This window comes from Poecilia formosa, unplaced genomic scaffold (genome assembly GCF_000485575.1).
Source record: "Poecilia formosa unplaced genomic scaffold, Poecilia_formosa-5.1.2 Scaffold410, whole genome shotgun sequence".
NCBI classification, from domain to species: Eukaryota; Metazoa; Chordata; class Actinopteri; order Cyprinodontiformes; family Poeciliidae; genus Poecilia; species Poecilia formosa.
The window spans coordinates 487,585-504,869 of record NW_006800349.1 but is presented as its reverse complement, the minus strand read 5'-3'; the positions used below and the strand labels follow the sequence as shown (position 1 = coordinate 504,869).

Sequence of the window (17,285 nt, the reverse complement as noted above, 5' to 3'; positions counted from 1 at the left end):
CGTCCCATTTAAAAAAAAAAAATTCAATGAACAAAAAAATAATAATGAATTGACCTAACTTTCCCCCCCATTATGGCGCCCCTGGCTATTGGTAAATATTATCATTTAGTTTGGCTAAGAATAATTATTCCACTGTCAATAAATGACTTCTGTCACAGAAGCTGCGTTTCCATGAACCGTAGAACTGCGCAATTTGAAATTTCGAAAACAAATTTGCTTAAAGGCAGTGTTGTGTTCAAGACCACCTAACCCGAGACCGAGACAAGACCAAGACTTTTGGGGTCCGAGACCAAGTCAAGACCAAGACCGAGGAAAGTCGAGACCGAGTCAAGACCAAGACCAACTTCGAGTACCACAACACTGCTTAAAGGGAACCCTGTCACGTATATTGAAAACATTGTAATTATTTGGTGCAGCCAGTAGGTGGCACTGTGATGTATCAATATACGAGACTAGAAAGTGACGAATAAAAAGAGAAACGTTTGTTCAGACCATAGTTCAGACTACAAACATGAATAAGTAGGTTGAGGATTTGGCATGCTAATTTAAACAGCAGTTTAAAATTTATAAGAAAACATCCATCAGGTGATTGTTGTTATTGTAGGAAATAGAAGTAGAACATGTTTTGATTCGTTGTAGGAAATGTATGAGAGAGGGGAAAGAAGTGGAAAGGGTAATGGGGATTTCAGTAACTATGGCTAATTTATTAGGGAAGCATCAATCACAAGATATAGTTCAAGCACTTATTAAACATTTAAAAGACACAATGTGTATGAGAGTGTATATGTATGTATATAATAGGATTTTATTTTAAAGATATAGGATAAATAGATAAATAAAACTTCTGGATTACACCTCCGTCCAATTGATGGCGGTAATACACCAAGTCTGTAAACGCCACAGAAGAACAGAGCACAAACAGCGTCCCGTCTCACTAAAATGCTACATGGTGGGTTGCTACCTGTCCCGTGTTGAACCGATTTTTTTCTCTTGAAAAATGTTGTTACTTGGGACAATTTATGACATTACACATTCATACAGAAATTTCTCTTTTACATAAATAAATAAAATGCAATTTGTTCCGTATTCTACAAACGTGTTTGTGTAATAAAGAAAGTGGTCCCCGAGTTCTTTATATAGTCCCAGTCATTGTTTGACTCATGGTGTTGGTGTTGCGATATTGTGCCCAACTGCTTTCTGGGTAACACAGACTAACCAACACACTGCTGCCGTAGCTTCCCCCCCTCCCCCCACACATACACCTTTATATTTAAAGGGACTGGTCCCTTATTTTAATTTCTGAAAGGTGGCAACCATAGTCAGGAGTTAAAGACAGAGAGTTGATTAACTTTGTAGAAGGAAGCAAATGGAGCAGATGAAGCCTCCAACCTCTTTAAGTCTAGACCAGCGGTGGGCAATCCTGATCCTGGAGGTCCGAGTCCTGCAGCTCTTAATGTCTCCCTGGTCCAACACACCTGGATCCAACAGCTGAATCTCCTCCTCAGTGCAGTCAGGTTCTCCTGAGTCCTGCTAGCGACCTCATTATTTGTGTTAAAGTTGAGACACATCTAAAAGTTGCAGGAAACCCTCCAGGCCTGGAGTTGCCCACCCCTGGTCTAGAAGGAAATCTAGCTGAAAACTGGAGAGTCTGGATCCAGAGACCTGCACCTTGTCTCCAGCAGAGTTGCGGAAAGTCCGATGCAGTGAATTCTGCATGTATCCGGAGATGAAGCCATCGAGGTATGCTACACCTTTGATTTTGATGAGGACGCCAGTGATTACAGTAAACTGAAAGAGCTGTTCCACAAATATTGTGAACCAAGGAAAAATGTGATGTATTTGAGGCACCTGTTCTGCACTCTAGTGCAAGATAAATCAGAGACCATTGATTCACATGTGACTGATTTAAAGACTAAAGACGAAGACTGTGAGTTTGAAGCCCTTACCGAGTTGCCATCGAGTGGAATCTGATGATCACCTTAAAGGGAACCTCATCTCACTCTGGGTAAAGCAGTAGACATTTGCAGAGAGTGTAGTTGGAGTCAACTTAAAAGTCTACATGAGGAGGTTGACATTCCTGTTAATAAAGTCACAAAGAAAAAACATTGTGACAAACGGACAGTGGAGCCACAGCACTGTGTAGCTGCATTAGATGTTTCTACAAACACGATCCAAGGAAATGTTCTGCTTATGGACAAGTGTTTAAAGCTTGCCACGGGGAAAATCACGATGTAAGGATGAGCAAATCACGTAAGAACACAAACAACCTAAAAGTGCAGCAAAGCAGAAACTGAAGAAAAGGAATTTTTTATTGACTCATTTCACACAGTGTCACAAAGTAACATGACTTTGAAAAATGGCATGAAGATCTGATTGTCAACAAAGCTTTGAAAATCAGGTTGGACACTGGAGCTGATGGCAGTGTTGTTTCCATGAAAGACCTGAGAAAGCTGAGTGGATAAAAAGGTGAGCACATCTCCTGCTGAGCTTGTTGCTTATGCAGGCCACCACGTTTCAGCAAAAGGCAAAATTATGTTGACATGTCAGTATAAAGATAAAAAATATGATCTGGAATTTGAGGTCATAAAAACCTGCCATTTTTGGAGGCGAGTAAAGTAAAAAAATGGGACTTGTAAGAACAGGATGAGATTCTGAGGGAATATGACGATTTATTTTCTGGATTAGGTTGCATACCAGGAGTGTACCACATTGAGACAAACCCAGACATCCCTCCAGTAGTTCATGCTCCCCAAAAAGTACCTGTTGCCTTGAAGGATAAAACTGAAGCAGAACTAAAAAGAATGGAAAACCTGAGTGTGATAACAGCCAACAGATTGGGTGAAGAGCATGGTCACAGTAACAAAACCCAATAAAATAAGGATCTGCATTGACCACAGGACCTGAATAAAGCCATCAAGAGAAAACATTACCCACTGTGCACCATTCAAGAAGTGGTTGCTGAAATGCCAGATTTTGTTCAGTTTTGGATGCTAACCATGGATGTTGGCAAATCCAGCAGGATGAGGAAAGTTCTCACCTGTGTACATTAAATACTCCATTTGGGAGATACAGGTTTAAAATATACCGTTTGGTACATCATCAGGCGTATCGCCAGACATTTAGAAGGTGCGGTCAATATCATAGATGACATTCTGGTGTGGGGAGAGCATAGAGCAGCATGACCAACGCCTGCTAGAACGTCTCAGAAGCATTGATCCAAAACTGAATAAAGGCAAGATAAGGATGACGGAGATCAGCTACATCAGACATGTTCTCAGTGGGAAAAGACCCTGAAAAGGTTAGAGCCATACAAAACACAGCTGCACCAGAGGACAAACCTGCTCTTCAGAGGTTCACAGGATTATTGCAATAACTTTCTAAATTTATCCCCAACCTTTCAGAGTTGAGTTCTCCCTTAAGAAAATTGGAAGGAGATGTGGAATGGCACTGGGGATCAGAGCAACAACACAGTTTTAACAAACGAAAAGCTCTTGTCAGCCAAGCGTCAGTACTGAAGTACCACAATGTCAGCAAGCCAGATAGATGATCCGCTCTGAGGGGCCGGGAGCCGAGCTTCTCCAAGAGGGACGACCAGTCGCATATGGCTCCACAGCATTAACTGAAAAATGTTATGCTCAAATTGAGAAAGAAATGCTTGCAATTGTGTTTGGTTGTGAAAAATTTCATCAGTATCTATATGGATCTATATCATGTAGAAAGTGATCATGAGCCATTGGAGGTGATATTTAAAAAATCCCTCCTTGGTGCTCCAGCAAGATTACAAGGAATGCTCACAAGACTGCAGAAATACAGTCTTGAAGTCAAGTACAAATCCACAAAGGAACTGCATATTTGTGATGCTCTGAGCAGAGACGAGACACTGGAGATCAACTGTCAACAACATCCTGTATCAGAAGAAAAGTTGCAGGTGTTTAAAGAAGCAACAAAAGGGGATCCTGAGTTAAAACTGGTTGCAAAGGCCATTGAAAGAGGCTGGCCAGATAAACAGACGAGTTCCAGATAAAATCAAACAATACTGGACATTTACAGAAGAACTGTCTTGTGATGATGGACTAATACATAAGAACTTAAGGTTGATAGTAGAACATAAATTGAGAATTGAAATGCTCATAAAAATCCATCAGTATTAATTTACTTGGTTTGAGCGCTGCGCTTGTTACAGTTGATCAGGATGTTATTGTTCCCATTTGAAAATTGGGTTGGTATTTCTGGCATGGCGCTCGGCTGACTCAAATCCACCCTGTAGGATCTAATAGGCAACTAAGCTGAATAAAACTATCTGTGGAGTTCCCCAAGGTTCCATCCTAGGTCTTCTCCTCTTTGATTTTACATGCTTCCACTCATTCATTTTCTGGGACCCCCCCCCCCATACCCTATGCTGTCTGATTGAACGACGTGTGTGTGTGGGGGGGGGAGGGGGTAAGAAGAAGAGGATTCTTAGAGACTCCCTGTCTAACTTTTTTGGGGGGCAAAATAAATGCACGTAGCTGGACATAGAAAACAACACCAGTAGCCTACAGGCTACTTGTTAACAAGCTTAAGGTTCTGTATTGATATTAGCTAGTCATCCTTTAGCTAACTTTACCTTCATCCAGCAGCTTCACTCAACAGTCGGTTAGTTTGGGGGGGAAACTGTGAAAAGTTCTTTGTGTTTTGCTGGTTTGCTGCCGTGATTCTAACACACCTGAGCAGCGCGGATTTATGTTTTCGCATCCACCTGAATAATGTCCAGTTGCGCCACTGTCACCTCCACTGATTCTGGTTCTGATCCACTGATGAAATGTTTCCTCGTCATCTGGTCCGGTTCCTTTCTGATCACATTCTTGTTCATTATGGTCTGTTTTCTCTCCAGCTTGACGTCTGACAGGACCGAGGCGGTTCTGACCCAGGAAACGAAACCCACTTTGGACCAAATGGAACCACAGTTTCTGAAGGCCATGGAAGAACTGGAGCAACCAGAAACTGTGGAGATAAAGCTAGAACCAGAACCAGAACCTCTAAAACTGGAGGAGGAACCAGAACCAGAACCTCTGGAAATTAAACTTGAACTTTGGGAACCTGAGTTCCTGCAGATTAAGCTAAAACTGGAACCAGAACCTGTGCAGATTAAATGTGAAGTGGAGGAACCAGAACCTCTTCAAATAAAGCCAGAACCAGAACAAGCAAAGCCAGAACCAGAGGAACCAGAACCTGTGAGGGTGAAGGAGGAGTGCGATGTTGTCTCCATCAGCCAGGATGAAGAGCAGACTGGTTCTTTCCTGCTGGATATTGGTTTTATATTGGGCCAGATGGAACCAGAACCAACAGGAATCCAGCTCATCTCTAGGAATCCTCCAGAACCTGAGAATGTGGATCAGTCAGGAAGCGGTGAAGAACACTCTCAAGAATTGACTCTGAGTGAGGGAAGAGCAGAACCTGGAGAACTGGACCAGAACCCCAAACAGAACCAGCAGAAAGAGGAGAAACTGTCCACCTGCCAGATCTGTGGGCGTGGCTGCATCAGTAGCTACCTGAGCATTCATCTGCGCCTCCACACCAGAGAGAAGCCCTTCTCCTGCCCCACCTGCGGGAAGCACTTCAGCTTGAAGAGTCATGTGACCCGCCACCTGAGGACCCACACAGGTGAGAAGCCGTTACGTTACCCGCCAGATCTGCGGGAAAGCCTTCAACCTGCATTGCAACCTGCGCTCCCACATGTGGACACACACCGGCAGGTTGTTCCCCTGCCCCACCTGTGGGAAAACCTCACACTGAAGTGCAACCTGACCTTCCACCTCAGGACCCACACTGGGGAGAAGCCCTTCCCCTGCCCCACCTGTGGGAGAAGCTTCAGTCTGAAGAATGACCTGACCCGCCATCCGAGAACCCACACAGGTGAGAAACCATTTTCCTGCCAAACCTGCCTTCAACCACCAGGGCAATCTGAAGTACCACCAGAAGACTCACGCCGACGAGCCGTCCTCATGCCAGTCCAGCGGGAAGAGCTTCAAACCCAAGACCCCCCTGAGTCACCACATGAGAACCCACAAAGATGAGAAACCCTTCAGTTGCTCCACCTGTGGGAGGAGCTTTGGCTTCAAGGGTCACCTGACTTGTCACATGGCGACCACTTGTCTGAGAAAACTTTCAGATGTTCCTTCTGTGGCAAAGGTTTCATTGTGGGGAACCACCTGGTGCTCCACATGAGGACCCACACAGGAGAGCAGGTGTGAACCTCAGCTGTCTCCTACAGGTACCCTGTCAGGTTGACATGACAACAGTTGGAGACACTCCAGGAGGAGCTCTCCTCCAGAACCTGGCGTACAGTACAGTAGCACGTACAGACAGATATTTTATTCAACTTAGTACAGAAGCTCCGATAACAAAACTGCTCACAGGACGAGGAAATTACTGTTACACACCTTCAGCTATAACCTCTCCCTGAAACTTATTTTGAAGAAAAATCTAAATTTGTACAATGTGCTGTAAATATTCACATTGTCCAGATGGATTCCCAAAGTTCACAGACAAAACACAAATAAAGGGTCTCTCTTCCTATTGGTGGACACCAGCAGATCTGGACCGCAGTGAGCGCGTCTGATCTTTGGGTTAAAGGTTAAACTAGGATCATTTTGGATCATTTATTGTTATTATTAGTGCTAGCATCTTCATGTTATCAGGTTTCACTTGACTGAAGTCAATGGAAATAGACCTTTAGAGTGATTTTAATAATGAATATAATCTTTGGTACATAAATAAATAATTTATCATGACGATAAAACATCTCTACTGTCTCTTTAAAGGAGTGACTGAGTTTTCTGCTGCAGGTGAAAAGTTTATAACTCACTATGTTCATTATTATAAGGAAAAATGTATTGTAGGAGTCGGTTTACTACTACAACATACTTTGTATTTTTGAAATTCCAACTTCCCAGTGAGGAAAATCAACCAGACGGTCATTTATAGGTCAAATGTTGTAAATGTTTAGGCCAACTTTGGATTTCAATGTGACTGCTCTTTACATCAACAGCAGGCAGCTATGCTGGACATGCCAGCTCTACGCTGAACAAATTAAATCTGGTGTTTACTGATGGAAAGTACAGCTTAAAGTTGAAGTAACCTCCGTGTGAAAGCACAGCCGCACCTCCAGACAAATTTTGAAAGATTCCACAAAAGTGGGTGGAGCCAGGATACGCTGAGGGGCGTGGCCAAGTGTGAGGAAGAGTGGGGGCCAGGATGAGGGAAAGCTCTTTGTTGCTACCATTTAATGACTTTGTAGAGAATTTTTTATAAAATCAACAAATCTAGCCACTTTTTTTGTTATCGGAAATTTTAATGGCGACACTATTGATGGATGCTAGCCCTGCTGGCCACCAGTCAGAGAGATGATTTTTGACCCGAGGGTGCTGAAGTTGTACCAGTGGAACTAAACGGCAGCAGTCCTGCCTTTAAATTGCAGCTCTCTGCTGCCACCACTTGGTGAGACTTGCTGTGTCAGAGTGACTGCGCCATTATGCGAGTCCAAGTCTCATAATGCTTCAGAAATGCTGCATTGCTGCAATATCAATGCTGCATTTCTGAAGATGGATAGTTTGATAAGCTGCTAGGCTGTTATTATCCCCCAGGGCGGAGCTAAATGATTCTGTGCAGCCAGGGGCACAACTACATATTATTCAGGTGGAAGAGAAAACATAAATCGGGCCCCCCCCCCAAAAAAAAAAAAAAAAGAAAGGTACGTAAGGGTGAAGGAGCGTAGAAAACATACGGTCGCTCTATCCGTATGAGCGATCGTATGTTTACCCCCCCAAACGAAGACACGTGAAAGGTAAACCTCGCTACATTTACATGTGAAGGAGCGTAACGGCGCGGTGAAGTGTATGCGAAGGCATCATCGGGGCGCCGCCCCCTCCAGACGGGGTTTTGACGCCCCCTCTGGTGCAGCGCCCCTATGCGCTGCATGCCCACTTTTTGCACCACTGTGTGCAACTGATGGAAAAAAAGTTTAAAATTAATATTAATATATATTTTTTTACATAATCCTAACAATATAAATACAGGAAGAAGAAAATTGTTGAATATATTATTTTTCATGTAAATGTTTGTGGAGTTTTATTCAAGGAAATTGTGATTTGTACATCAGCAATCAGCTAGCAAGCCTGTTCTGAATCCATTAGCACTACCTCCATCTTCCACTAGGGGGCGTTAGTCTCTAGAGGAGAACAGAAAAGCACTGGGTATCCTGTCTGTCCTGTTGTCCAGGGGGAACAGCCAATGCTGATATTTTCATCTTTAGCCACATAAACTGTAAATATGTGGATTTCCAGCTAGAAAACGTGGATCTCTCTGTTCCCTCCACTGTTTGTCTCGCTGCTCGTATTAAACAGAAGGTGTCTTTCTCTGAGACGCAGGAAGAAAACGTGTGTTTGCTGAAGAAAATTTCAGACAGTAATGTAAACAAGATAAGTGTTCACACATTTATCTTGAACCTTGAACCTTGGGGTACCCCACATGTGACCTTTGACCTCTCTGATGAGAAGTTTCCGATTGAAACAAAGAAATCCCTGTTCTTTATGTAAGATTCAAACCAGTTGAGCACTGGACCGGAGAGTCCGACCCAACTCTGCAGTCGATTCAGTAAAATGTCGTGGTCAACAGTGTCGAAAGCTGCACTGAGGTCCAACAGAATTAAAGCAGACTGAGGTAGAAGTTACAAAACTTCTGGCTGCTCTACTCATCTTTCTAGATGAATTTTAAATCTTATTCATGTAGATTTATATGCATTATTTAAAGTTTGTGTGTTTATTTGGTTTATTTCTTAATCTAGTAATACAGTTTTAATAAATAACTGAGTAGAAATAAAATTCTAACGGAAACTATTTGGTTCAGATTGTTACATTTTTCCAGCCGTTTCACTCCAGTCCAGCAGGGGGCAGTAACGCGGCTCACAGCCAGTCCGCTAGCCCCGTTAGCATGGTTAGCTTGCTATGAGCGTGTCCAGGTGTGTTGTGAGTCTGCGCAGCAACAATGTGTTCCGTTGAGCCTCTGAGAGAGTTTATCAGAGAGAGACTAACTGCTGCTGCTGAAGAAATCTTCACCCAGCTGGAAAAAACCATCGTCCAGTACGAGGAGGAGATCGACCGGCAGCGGAGACTGCTGGACCTCACCTGGAGACCCCGAACCGAGCCGAACCCCGCAGGTAGGTCCGGCGGGGGCAGCGGGCTGCCTGGTAAAGCTCGGAACCAGGTTCTGTTTCATCACAGGATGGTTCTAATGGTCCCATGAGAGGTCCAGTAAACGGAACCTGAACCAGAGAACGTTCTGCTCCCCGGACAGAATCTGGACCTTTCTCACCAATCCGACCTGGTAGCTGGTACCAGGATTATGGGTTAATAAGACCCAGTCAGAGCCGCCTCTGTTGATACCTGGGCTTTTTAGCAGAACATCAGAACCACACCGGACCGAAGCGGTCCTCCAGAACCCGACTCCGGCCCGGACAAACACCCAGCAGCGACAAATCAGGGGTGTGTTTACTGCTGGTTCTGGACGGCTCACCGGTCCGTTTCTAGAACCAGAACCACAGCAGAACTTTGGCTCCAGATATCTAAGAAATGAAATGATTATCTTGTGTTTACTGATATTTGATCCTAAAATGCAACTAAAATCGGACTAATTCTGATGAACAGAACATGTTTTGATATTTAAGCAAAATATTAAAGATTAATTTCTAATAACAGGAAAAACAACCTGAGATCCAGAGACGTTGAGCGTTAAATTTGAATAAAACGGAAATGACAGCAGCATTTGAACCTTAACATTTTAAAGATGTTCTGCTCAGAGTCGGTTCGTCCAGCTGTGATGTCTTATAACAGGAAAAAAAAATCCTTTTATCTCACCAGGAAATTACCATTGAGATAAAAATCTTTTTTTACAAGAGAACCGTGGCAGTGGCACACAGAGGTGACAGAACATAAAAACTGCAATTAAGATTCATTGTTAACTCCTGTTAATAAAGTGAAGAAAAATGGCCGTATTATCAGAAATGTTATTTTTGCTGACAGATATCTTGTAAACATTATTGCTTACATTGAAACCATAGATAGCTAAAACCACAAAACACATGGATTCCTGATTTAAAGATTAAAAACCAGTTTTTACTGTTCAGTGGAGCCCAGTCATGTCTTATTAATGCAGCCATATTAAGAAGGGCATGACTTATTAAAACAGACCAAATGTGACTGTCTGACCTCGGATGGGATTGAATTGTTTTTGTGTAATTAGTTTTTTATTATCATGATGTTGTAATCTTGTCTTCTTCGCTGGGTTCTGCAGAGGTTCTGTTAGACGCAGCGAAGCAGCATGTTCTTCTCTGATCTCTGTTTCTCCTCTAGTTCTCCTGCAGACCTCCACCTGCAGGCAGGTTCTTGATGAGATGAGCTCCGGTCTGGACCCGGCAGAACCAGAACTCCCACAGATTAAAGAAGAACAGGAGGAATCAGAGCCTGAGCTGGACAAAGATGAATATGTAGAAGTGTGCATCAGCGAGGATGAGGAAGAACTGGTGCTGAAGCAGGAGCAGGAAATGGACCCAGACGAACCAGAACCAGAGCAGAACCAGGCCTGGTCCCAAAGCTCGGCTGAAGCTGAGAAGGTGGATCAGAAAGGACGTGATGAAGAAACAGAGGAGGAACCTGACAGTGTAGGAACGTCTGCCAGTTCTGAGGCTGGGACTGGTTCCGACCCGAATAGAAAATCCTCTCAGTGTGACGTCTGTGGAAAACATTTCACTCAGAGTTACAACATGAGGGCTCATCGCCGGATCCACTCAGGCGAGCGGCCGTACTCCTGCCAGGTCTGTGGGAAGAACTTCATCAAATACGACAACATGCTGGTCCACAGCAGGACCCACACGGGTCAGAAACCTTACTCCTGTCCGACCTGCAGCAAGCGCTTCAGCCAGCGCAGCAACCTCACCTTCCACATGAGGATCCACGTCGGCGATAAGCCCTTCACCTGCAACACCTGTGGGAAGAGCTTCACCTCCAGTGGCCACCTCACCATCCACAGGAGAACCCACACAGGAGAGAGGCCTTACCTGTGCAACGTCTGTGGGAAGAGCTTCAGCCAGAGCGGCGGCCTGTCGGCCCACCGGAGGACCCACACCGGCGAGCGGCCGTTTACCTGCAAGGTGTGCGGCAAAGCCTTCATCAGGAGCGACGAGCTGCTGGTCCACATTCGGATCCATACCGGGGAGAAGCCGTACACCTGCAAAATCTGCTCCCGGAGCTTCGCCCGCAGTTGCCACCTGACCACCCACATGAGGACCCACACTGGGGAGAAGCCCTACTCCTGCCGAATGTGTGGAAAGAGCTTCAGCGAAAATCGCAGCCTGACTGCCCATGTCAGAACACACACAGGTGAGAGGCCGTTCTCCTGTGACACCTGCCACAAGGCCTTCACAGACAAACGCAACCTGGCTGCTCACGCCAGGACCCACACGGGTGAGAAGCCCTTCTCCTGCTGCATCTGTGGGAGGAGCTTTGCAGAGAACCGGAGCCTGACAGGCCACATGGCCACACACACGGGGGAGCGGCCATTTTCCTGCAAAGTCTGCCAAAAGGGCTTCACTCAGAGTGGCAAGCTGGCAGCTCACATGAGGCAACACAGAGAAGAGAACGTTTAGGTGCACCTGCTGATTTTATTCAGAAAAAGAAGAAACTGGGAAGCATTAAGTCACTGTATTTGTAGCAGCATAAAATACCTTTAGGGAATAAATTTGGTCAGTATTAAGTCGTATTTAGGGCTTCTGTCGAAATTCAAAAAAAATGTCAAAGTCCAGTTCTGGTGTCCTGAGCAACAGAATGTAACTCTGAGCCTCCTCTCACAAAGTAACTCCTGGCTAGCTCGCCATATTTAGCGCTGGACTTGCTAGGCGGTTCGACTGCAGGGAAGACTCTCACAGAGCTGTCCTCGTTTGCACAAAGGCGTCCGTCTCAGCAGTTCTGGGTTGAACTGTTTCAACCCAGAACCGGTGGAAGTGCAAAATGATGTGTGATTGGTCAGGAGTTTGTGGATGTGTTTTATGTAGAAATGCGCTCAGACAGCAGTACTGATATTTCACTAGTTTGCTCTCTGGTTTGTGTATCCACAGGCGACATGAATACATGTGTAGCCGGGGCATTTTGTCCCCGGAAGTATGTTCCTGCACACTCCTCCTATTGCCCATATATGGAAGACGCTGTGACAGAGCTGACTCTTTATGGAGGCAGGTAATCAGCACTCAGACTTAAGAGCAGGTAGATCACTGAGGAGATCAGAGGTTTGATCCTTAACACTGGTGTTGAAAGGTTGGTTTTGTTTCTGATTCCTCCCCTTCATTTTTGAAGGCGGCATCCTTTTTAGAAGAAGTGACACACAGAGCGCCGTTGACTGATTTCACTTCTGAGGAGGTAAAAGCTGCTTATTATTGTTTGGCTACTTCAGGTGCTTGTCTAACTTTATCCCTTTTGTGTGTAGGCTGCTGCTGTTTCAGTTTAGTTTAGTTCAAATTAGAATTATTCCTTCTTGGTAGTTATTATTGATTAAAATTAGTGGTTTGCCGATCGCAGGGGCGCTGTATTGGGGGGGAAAGTTAGGACAATTCCAAGGGCCCCTGACCAACAGGGGTCATCCACAAATTTTTTATTATTTTTTTTTGATCATAGAAATTAAAAAAGGGGGCCCTGTTAATTACAAAATTAATCATATTGTGTTTTCTAAAATTGTTTTTAGTAGTAAAAATCAAATGTTGCCCCTCCCAGACCAAAAAACACCCATCTACATTTGCCCTGAACCCCCCTGGATCTGCATGAAATGGTTCGTTCCTGCTTAGCGGTGACGCTGTGCAGCAGCAGTCAGTACAAGACAAGAACGACTGTGGCAGTTACTATGCTGCCTGGAATAATTATAAAATCAGTTTTTCAAAAAAAAAAAAATAAAAAAAATAGAGAGGGAGAGAGAAAAAGGTTAAAGTGTCGATTTCTCTTGGAGAAAAACCCAGTTTTTCTCCAAGAGAGGTGGGTAGACTGAGATTATCAACCATTTAGCATAGTTAGCTTAGCTAAAGACTACTGTTTGCCTCTTTTTCACTAGCATTTAATGAATTAAGGAAAGAATTTACCAACATATTCATATACTAACTTGTCCCTTGTACCTTTTACCACTTAACAACAGATGAGTCAGTCAGCAGCAGCTCTAACCCATGTCCCTCCTGACCTGTTTTCTCCTAAGTGAAATTACAGCTGCAGTATGTAACTTTTATAAAAATATTTTTTTTCACATATTTTTTAAAACTGTCATTATGTTGTGGTAATCTGTGAAAAATCTATTTCCTGTGCTAGAAACAACCAGTCAGACAGGAGATTTTTAGTGCTGTCAATCACAATCTCATGTGGTGCTGCTCATCCTCTCTCCCTTGCTCTATGCTATGCTGCAGCTAGTGCAGCCTGTTGTGAATGCTAAGTCTAGTTAGCATAACTACCAATGACGGCAGATTAACATTTTTCCTGTAATAAGTTGTTTTCCACCATTGGCACATTTAGCAGTCAACGAATGAAGTTGATTGACAGCACTAAGACCCTCCTCCTGCAGGTAAGCTCAGTGTGTGTCAGAGTTTTGCAAATAGTTATCTCATGAATAAGTTTGTCTCTCTACTCTAAGCTGGAAACAAGGTGAGGTGAACCATGCCGTTCTTGGAGAAACCGGTTTCAGATGGTTCAGAGAGACCCCTCTATTCCCTACCTTTAAGTTTCTATTTTATGACCAACCCCCACCCCGCTTTCAATTAAACCAGGCGGCTGCAGGGGGACAAGTTGGAGTTGTCCTGAGGCACCACTGAGACTCTCCCCCTTTGCAAAAGCTGAAGTGATACTGCTCTCTGTGTGGTTCTTTATACGAACAGGTTAAAATAGCCAACAGTGTGAATGAATCCATGGTTCGGCGTTGGAGACCGAGGACTCGGTTCTTAATAGCAGATTAATTAGGATGTAGCCCTCTGCTGCGTCCTTGTGGAAAACTGAGAGCGGCGGAGATACCAGTGGCTTATATCCCGGTGCGGCTTATATATGTACGTTTTCATTTCATTTTGTTTTTATTTTATTTTATTTTTTTAAACTTTGCAGGTGCAGCTAATAATGAGGTGCGCTCTATTGTCCGGAAAATACGGTATTACTTGTCCTATTCGTTCTGAAATGCATTAGACTGCAGTTACAGCAGTTCGCCACCAGTGGGCGCAGTAACGGCTGGTCAGCGGAGGCGCTCACTGTGCATAGACATGAATTATGTCTTTGTCACTGTCGCTCTTGTCTGTTAACAGTGTTCATCAAATAAAAGAACCTGCAAAAATCACACTGATTATTTATTAAGTGTGGGACATATGCTCAGCCGTCCAGGACATGGCAGAACCAAAAGATTTAAACATAAATTGCTCTTAAAAATGTCCCCGTTTATTGTCCCCGACTTAACCATCCCTCCCCCCCACACACATACGGTTCCTGTCTGCATGTTGGTACCGGACTGACCAGTATGAACCTGGATCCGAGTTCTTTCTGCAACAGAACCAGATAAATGTGCTGAAGCGACAGGTCCAGACAGATATGGGGCTCTAATGGAAATGAGCGCAAATCCAGACTTCGTTTTAGACTTCTGGTGTCTTATCCGATTTGAGCAGCAGGGGGCGCCATATTCCTCTTAGGGCCAGATAAATTAAAACCCGCTTCATTAGTTGGGTAGAAAACCAGTCAGAACCTGACCTGTTGGGTCTGAGTGAAAGTCACTGGGTTCCAGTACAACTCAGGTAATAATAAAATATAACGGTGTTCTTCCTGCTGAGCCATGCTTTAGATTTTCTGCTTTAAATCTCTGTTTTCCTCAATAAAAAGTGAAAATTTTCCTCCTGGATCATTTGCTTTTATTGTGAAAGCTCTGATCGGAAATGACGCTTCCCTCTTTAATCCCTATCCGCCGAATCTGCCCTCATTGAGCCACCCGAACCGAACCGAACTTGATCCTTTCTGTGAAGCATGGGGCCGACAGGTGAGTGGCTGCGGGCCGGTTTCACGGCACCGGGAGCGGTTTGCGGTAAAAAGCGTTTTTCTGTGGGGATTTCAGCGCAGCGGCTTCAGCCTGCGGGAGCTAGCTGACAGTTAGCATCCTGCTAACATCTGTGTCAGGTGGTCAGAAATCACCTGCAGCACGCTGGTTCTGTACCGGTGTCGATTCTGTGCTGAATCAGATCGATAAAGAAGTTATTATATCTGGAGTTATTTCCGGTCATGTGTTTTCATTTAATTTAAACTCTCCGATCTGTGTAGCATGTTGCTAACAGTGGGAGCTAACTGACTCATCAGCAACTACGGTCTGCTAAGCCTGTCACATTATTGATTATTAGTTGATTGTGAGGTGATCAGGTCCAATCAGAGCTTCTTTAATCACATCTGGAGTAAAACACAATTATATGATCAATAATTATTACAAAGATTAGTGATATTATGTAGCCAAAACTGGAATTATGAGGTAAAAGTGTACTTCATCAATGAATGAATGAAATGACAAACATTAACAATAAATGTTATTAAACAGAAATGAATTAAAACAATATTAATGATCCAGAACAGGTCAGTTTTCTAACTGATTTCATTTTATACCATCAGGTTAAGTTAATTAATGTAAATTCTGACTCTAAATTATTTCCATCCTAATAGTCAGTCTGTCCTATTAATATAATAGAATATATTTTATTGATCCTCCAGGGGAAATTGCTTATTTGCTGACAAGCTACTCCATCCAAGCTGTAAATATTAGTAAATACAAATATAACCATATGCAATATAAAATATATAAAAAGTATACATGAAAATGTGATAAATTAAATGATTAATAAATGATTACATTAACCAAACATAATCAACATATTTAGTCTAAACATAAATTTAACTCTCATTTACATTAATCAAAGTTAATTACGCATTAATTCTTCTTGTTCAGGTGATCTTGGTCACCAGGTTGAAATCTATGGATCGGATAGGTGGCTGTGTTGATGCCTGATTAAAATACTGCTAAACGTATTGAATCTGTTGACAGAGTGCTGCTTTAAATCAACAATATTAAAGAACATATTTCTGTTGCCACATGAAGATGGTGTTTAATGTTTCCATGGCAACACTCGGAGCCGCTCGTCTGGCTGCAGAAACTGGTTCAGCCTGCACTTTGTTTCCTGTTCACATCTGATCCAGAATAACTGAAAAAAACCGCATCATCTCACATGAAGGAAACGTTTTCTGCTCAACAATCATAAAGCGCTGCTAAGCAACCTAACAAAGATTATATATGGGAATATACATAAATAATATTGTAAGTAGGCCATAACAGCAGTATTAATATCTAATATCTGTAACAACAATTATGATCATAAGAAATATTCAAACCACACTAAAATGATCTGGAGGTTTTAGTACTCAAACAAAAAAACTGATGTTTTGGTCTGAAATGAAGAAGACATTGTTTACTGCAGCCATGTTGCTTGACCTCTGACCTCCATTATTATTCATATATTTATGCAGTAATTTAAAATAAGTCTGAACTAAATGTTGTTGACACATGATTCCTGCAATAATAAAATGAGCTTACTTTTAAATATTATAATCGGGACATTAAACGTACAGAAGGTGTTTATGACCCTTTGGAGGATTGGAGAAGGGTCCTCAAGAATGTGGCTGACCATGAAGCTGCCTGATTTTCATTGTTGTTTTATTCAAACCTGATGGTGTTGATAAAAATATAATTAACAGGAAATTACTACATATTGCTTCATAAGTCATAATTCACAAAATTAAGAATAAAAGTACAGAAAAGTAGTATATTTGTGCTAAAATCTCCCAGAAGATTTACCCTACTTATGTTATATAAATTTTGTTTTTGCACTTTTTTAGTGGAACCAGATTTAGACAAATTCTCAGCAATGAACGAAACATCTTAATATTTAAATAAATATATTTGTTATTCATAATCAGCCCTTCCTCAGTTGTTGCATTGATTTGGTGTGGAGAGCTTCAGATTTTATTTTCTATTCATTTTATTTTGCTCCGCATTAAAATTAATGTTTTCTTTTTTTTAATGTTGCTAATTTACTAAAACAAAGTGAATAAAAAAAAAACTAAACTAAATAAACTAAAGAAGCTGCTAAATGTAGAGACCATGTGGGGTCATGTGACTTTGGTGCCACGCCTTTATATTCTGGCTTCTGATTGGCT

The 17,285-nt window shown here is 42.8% G+C and overlaps 3 protein-coding genes across 6 annotated transcripts in view; all 3 read left to right on the top strand.

Annotated features, from left to right (window-relative positions):
• Positions 1 to 1,436: 1,436 nt before the first annotated feature.
• On the top strand, positions 1,437 to 6,781 carry LOC103155050 (zinc finger protein 394-like). 3 transcript variants are annotated; one of them, XM_007576575.2, is made up of 3 exons: positions 1,437 to 1,740; positions 4,874 to 5,643; positions 5,896 to 6,781. In XM_007576575.2, the coding sequence occupies exons 1-3, from the start codon at positions 1,715 to 1,717 to the stop codon at positions 6,054 to 6,056; spliced, it is 957 nt and encodes a 318-aa protein (XP_007576637.1). In that variant the 5' UTR covers positions 1,437 to 1,714; the 3' UTR covers positions 6,057 to 6,781. The 3 variants fall into 3 exon arrangements, with proteins under 3 accessions (XP_007576637.1, XP_007576638.1, XP_007576636.1); XM_007576576.2 differs by having other exon boundaries at positions 5,801 to 6,781; XM_007576574.2 differs by having other exon boundaries at positions 4,874 to 6,781.
• A 2,146-nt stretch (positions 6,782 to 8,927) lies between these two features.
• LOC103155046 (oocyte zinc finger protein XlCOF6.1-like) lies at positions 8,928 to 11,823 on the top strand. 2 transcript variants are annotated; one of them, XM_007576568.2, is made up of 2 exons: positions 8,928 to 9,196; positions 10,389 to 11,823. In XM_007576568.2, exons 1-2 carry the CDS (start codon positions 9,025 to 9,027, stop codon positions 11,678 to 11,680), a joined length of 1,464 nt encoding a protein of 487 aa, XP_007576630.1. In that variant the 5' UTR covers positions 8,928 to 9,024; the 3' UTR covers positions 11,681 to 11,823. The 2 variants fall into 2 exon arrangements, with proteins under 2 accessions (XP_007576630.1, XP_016518731.1); XM_016663245.1 differs by having other exon boundaries at positions 9,116 to 9,196; positions 10,418 to 11,823.
• A 3,145-nt stretch (positions 11,824 to 14,968) lies between these two features.
• thop1 (thimet oligopeptidase 1) overlaps positions 14,969 to 17,285 on the top strand; it is a 12,243-nt gene continuing 9,926 nt past the window's right edge. Inside the window, exon 1 of the mRNA XM_007576569.2 lies at positions 14,969 to 15,069. Coding sequence (XP_007576631.1) covers positions 15,057 to 15,069 — 13 coding nt within the window. The 5' untranslated portion in view covers positions 14,969 to 15,056. The remainder of the gene's footprint in view (positions 15,070 to 17,285) is intronic.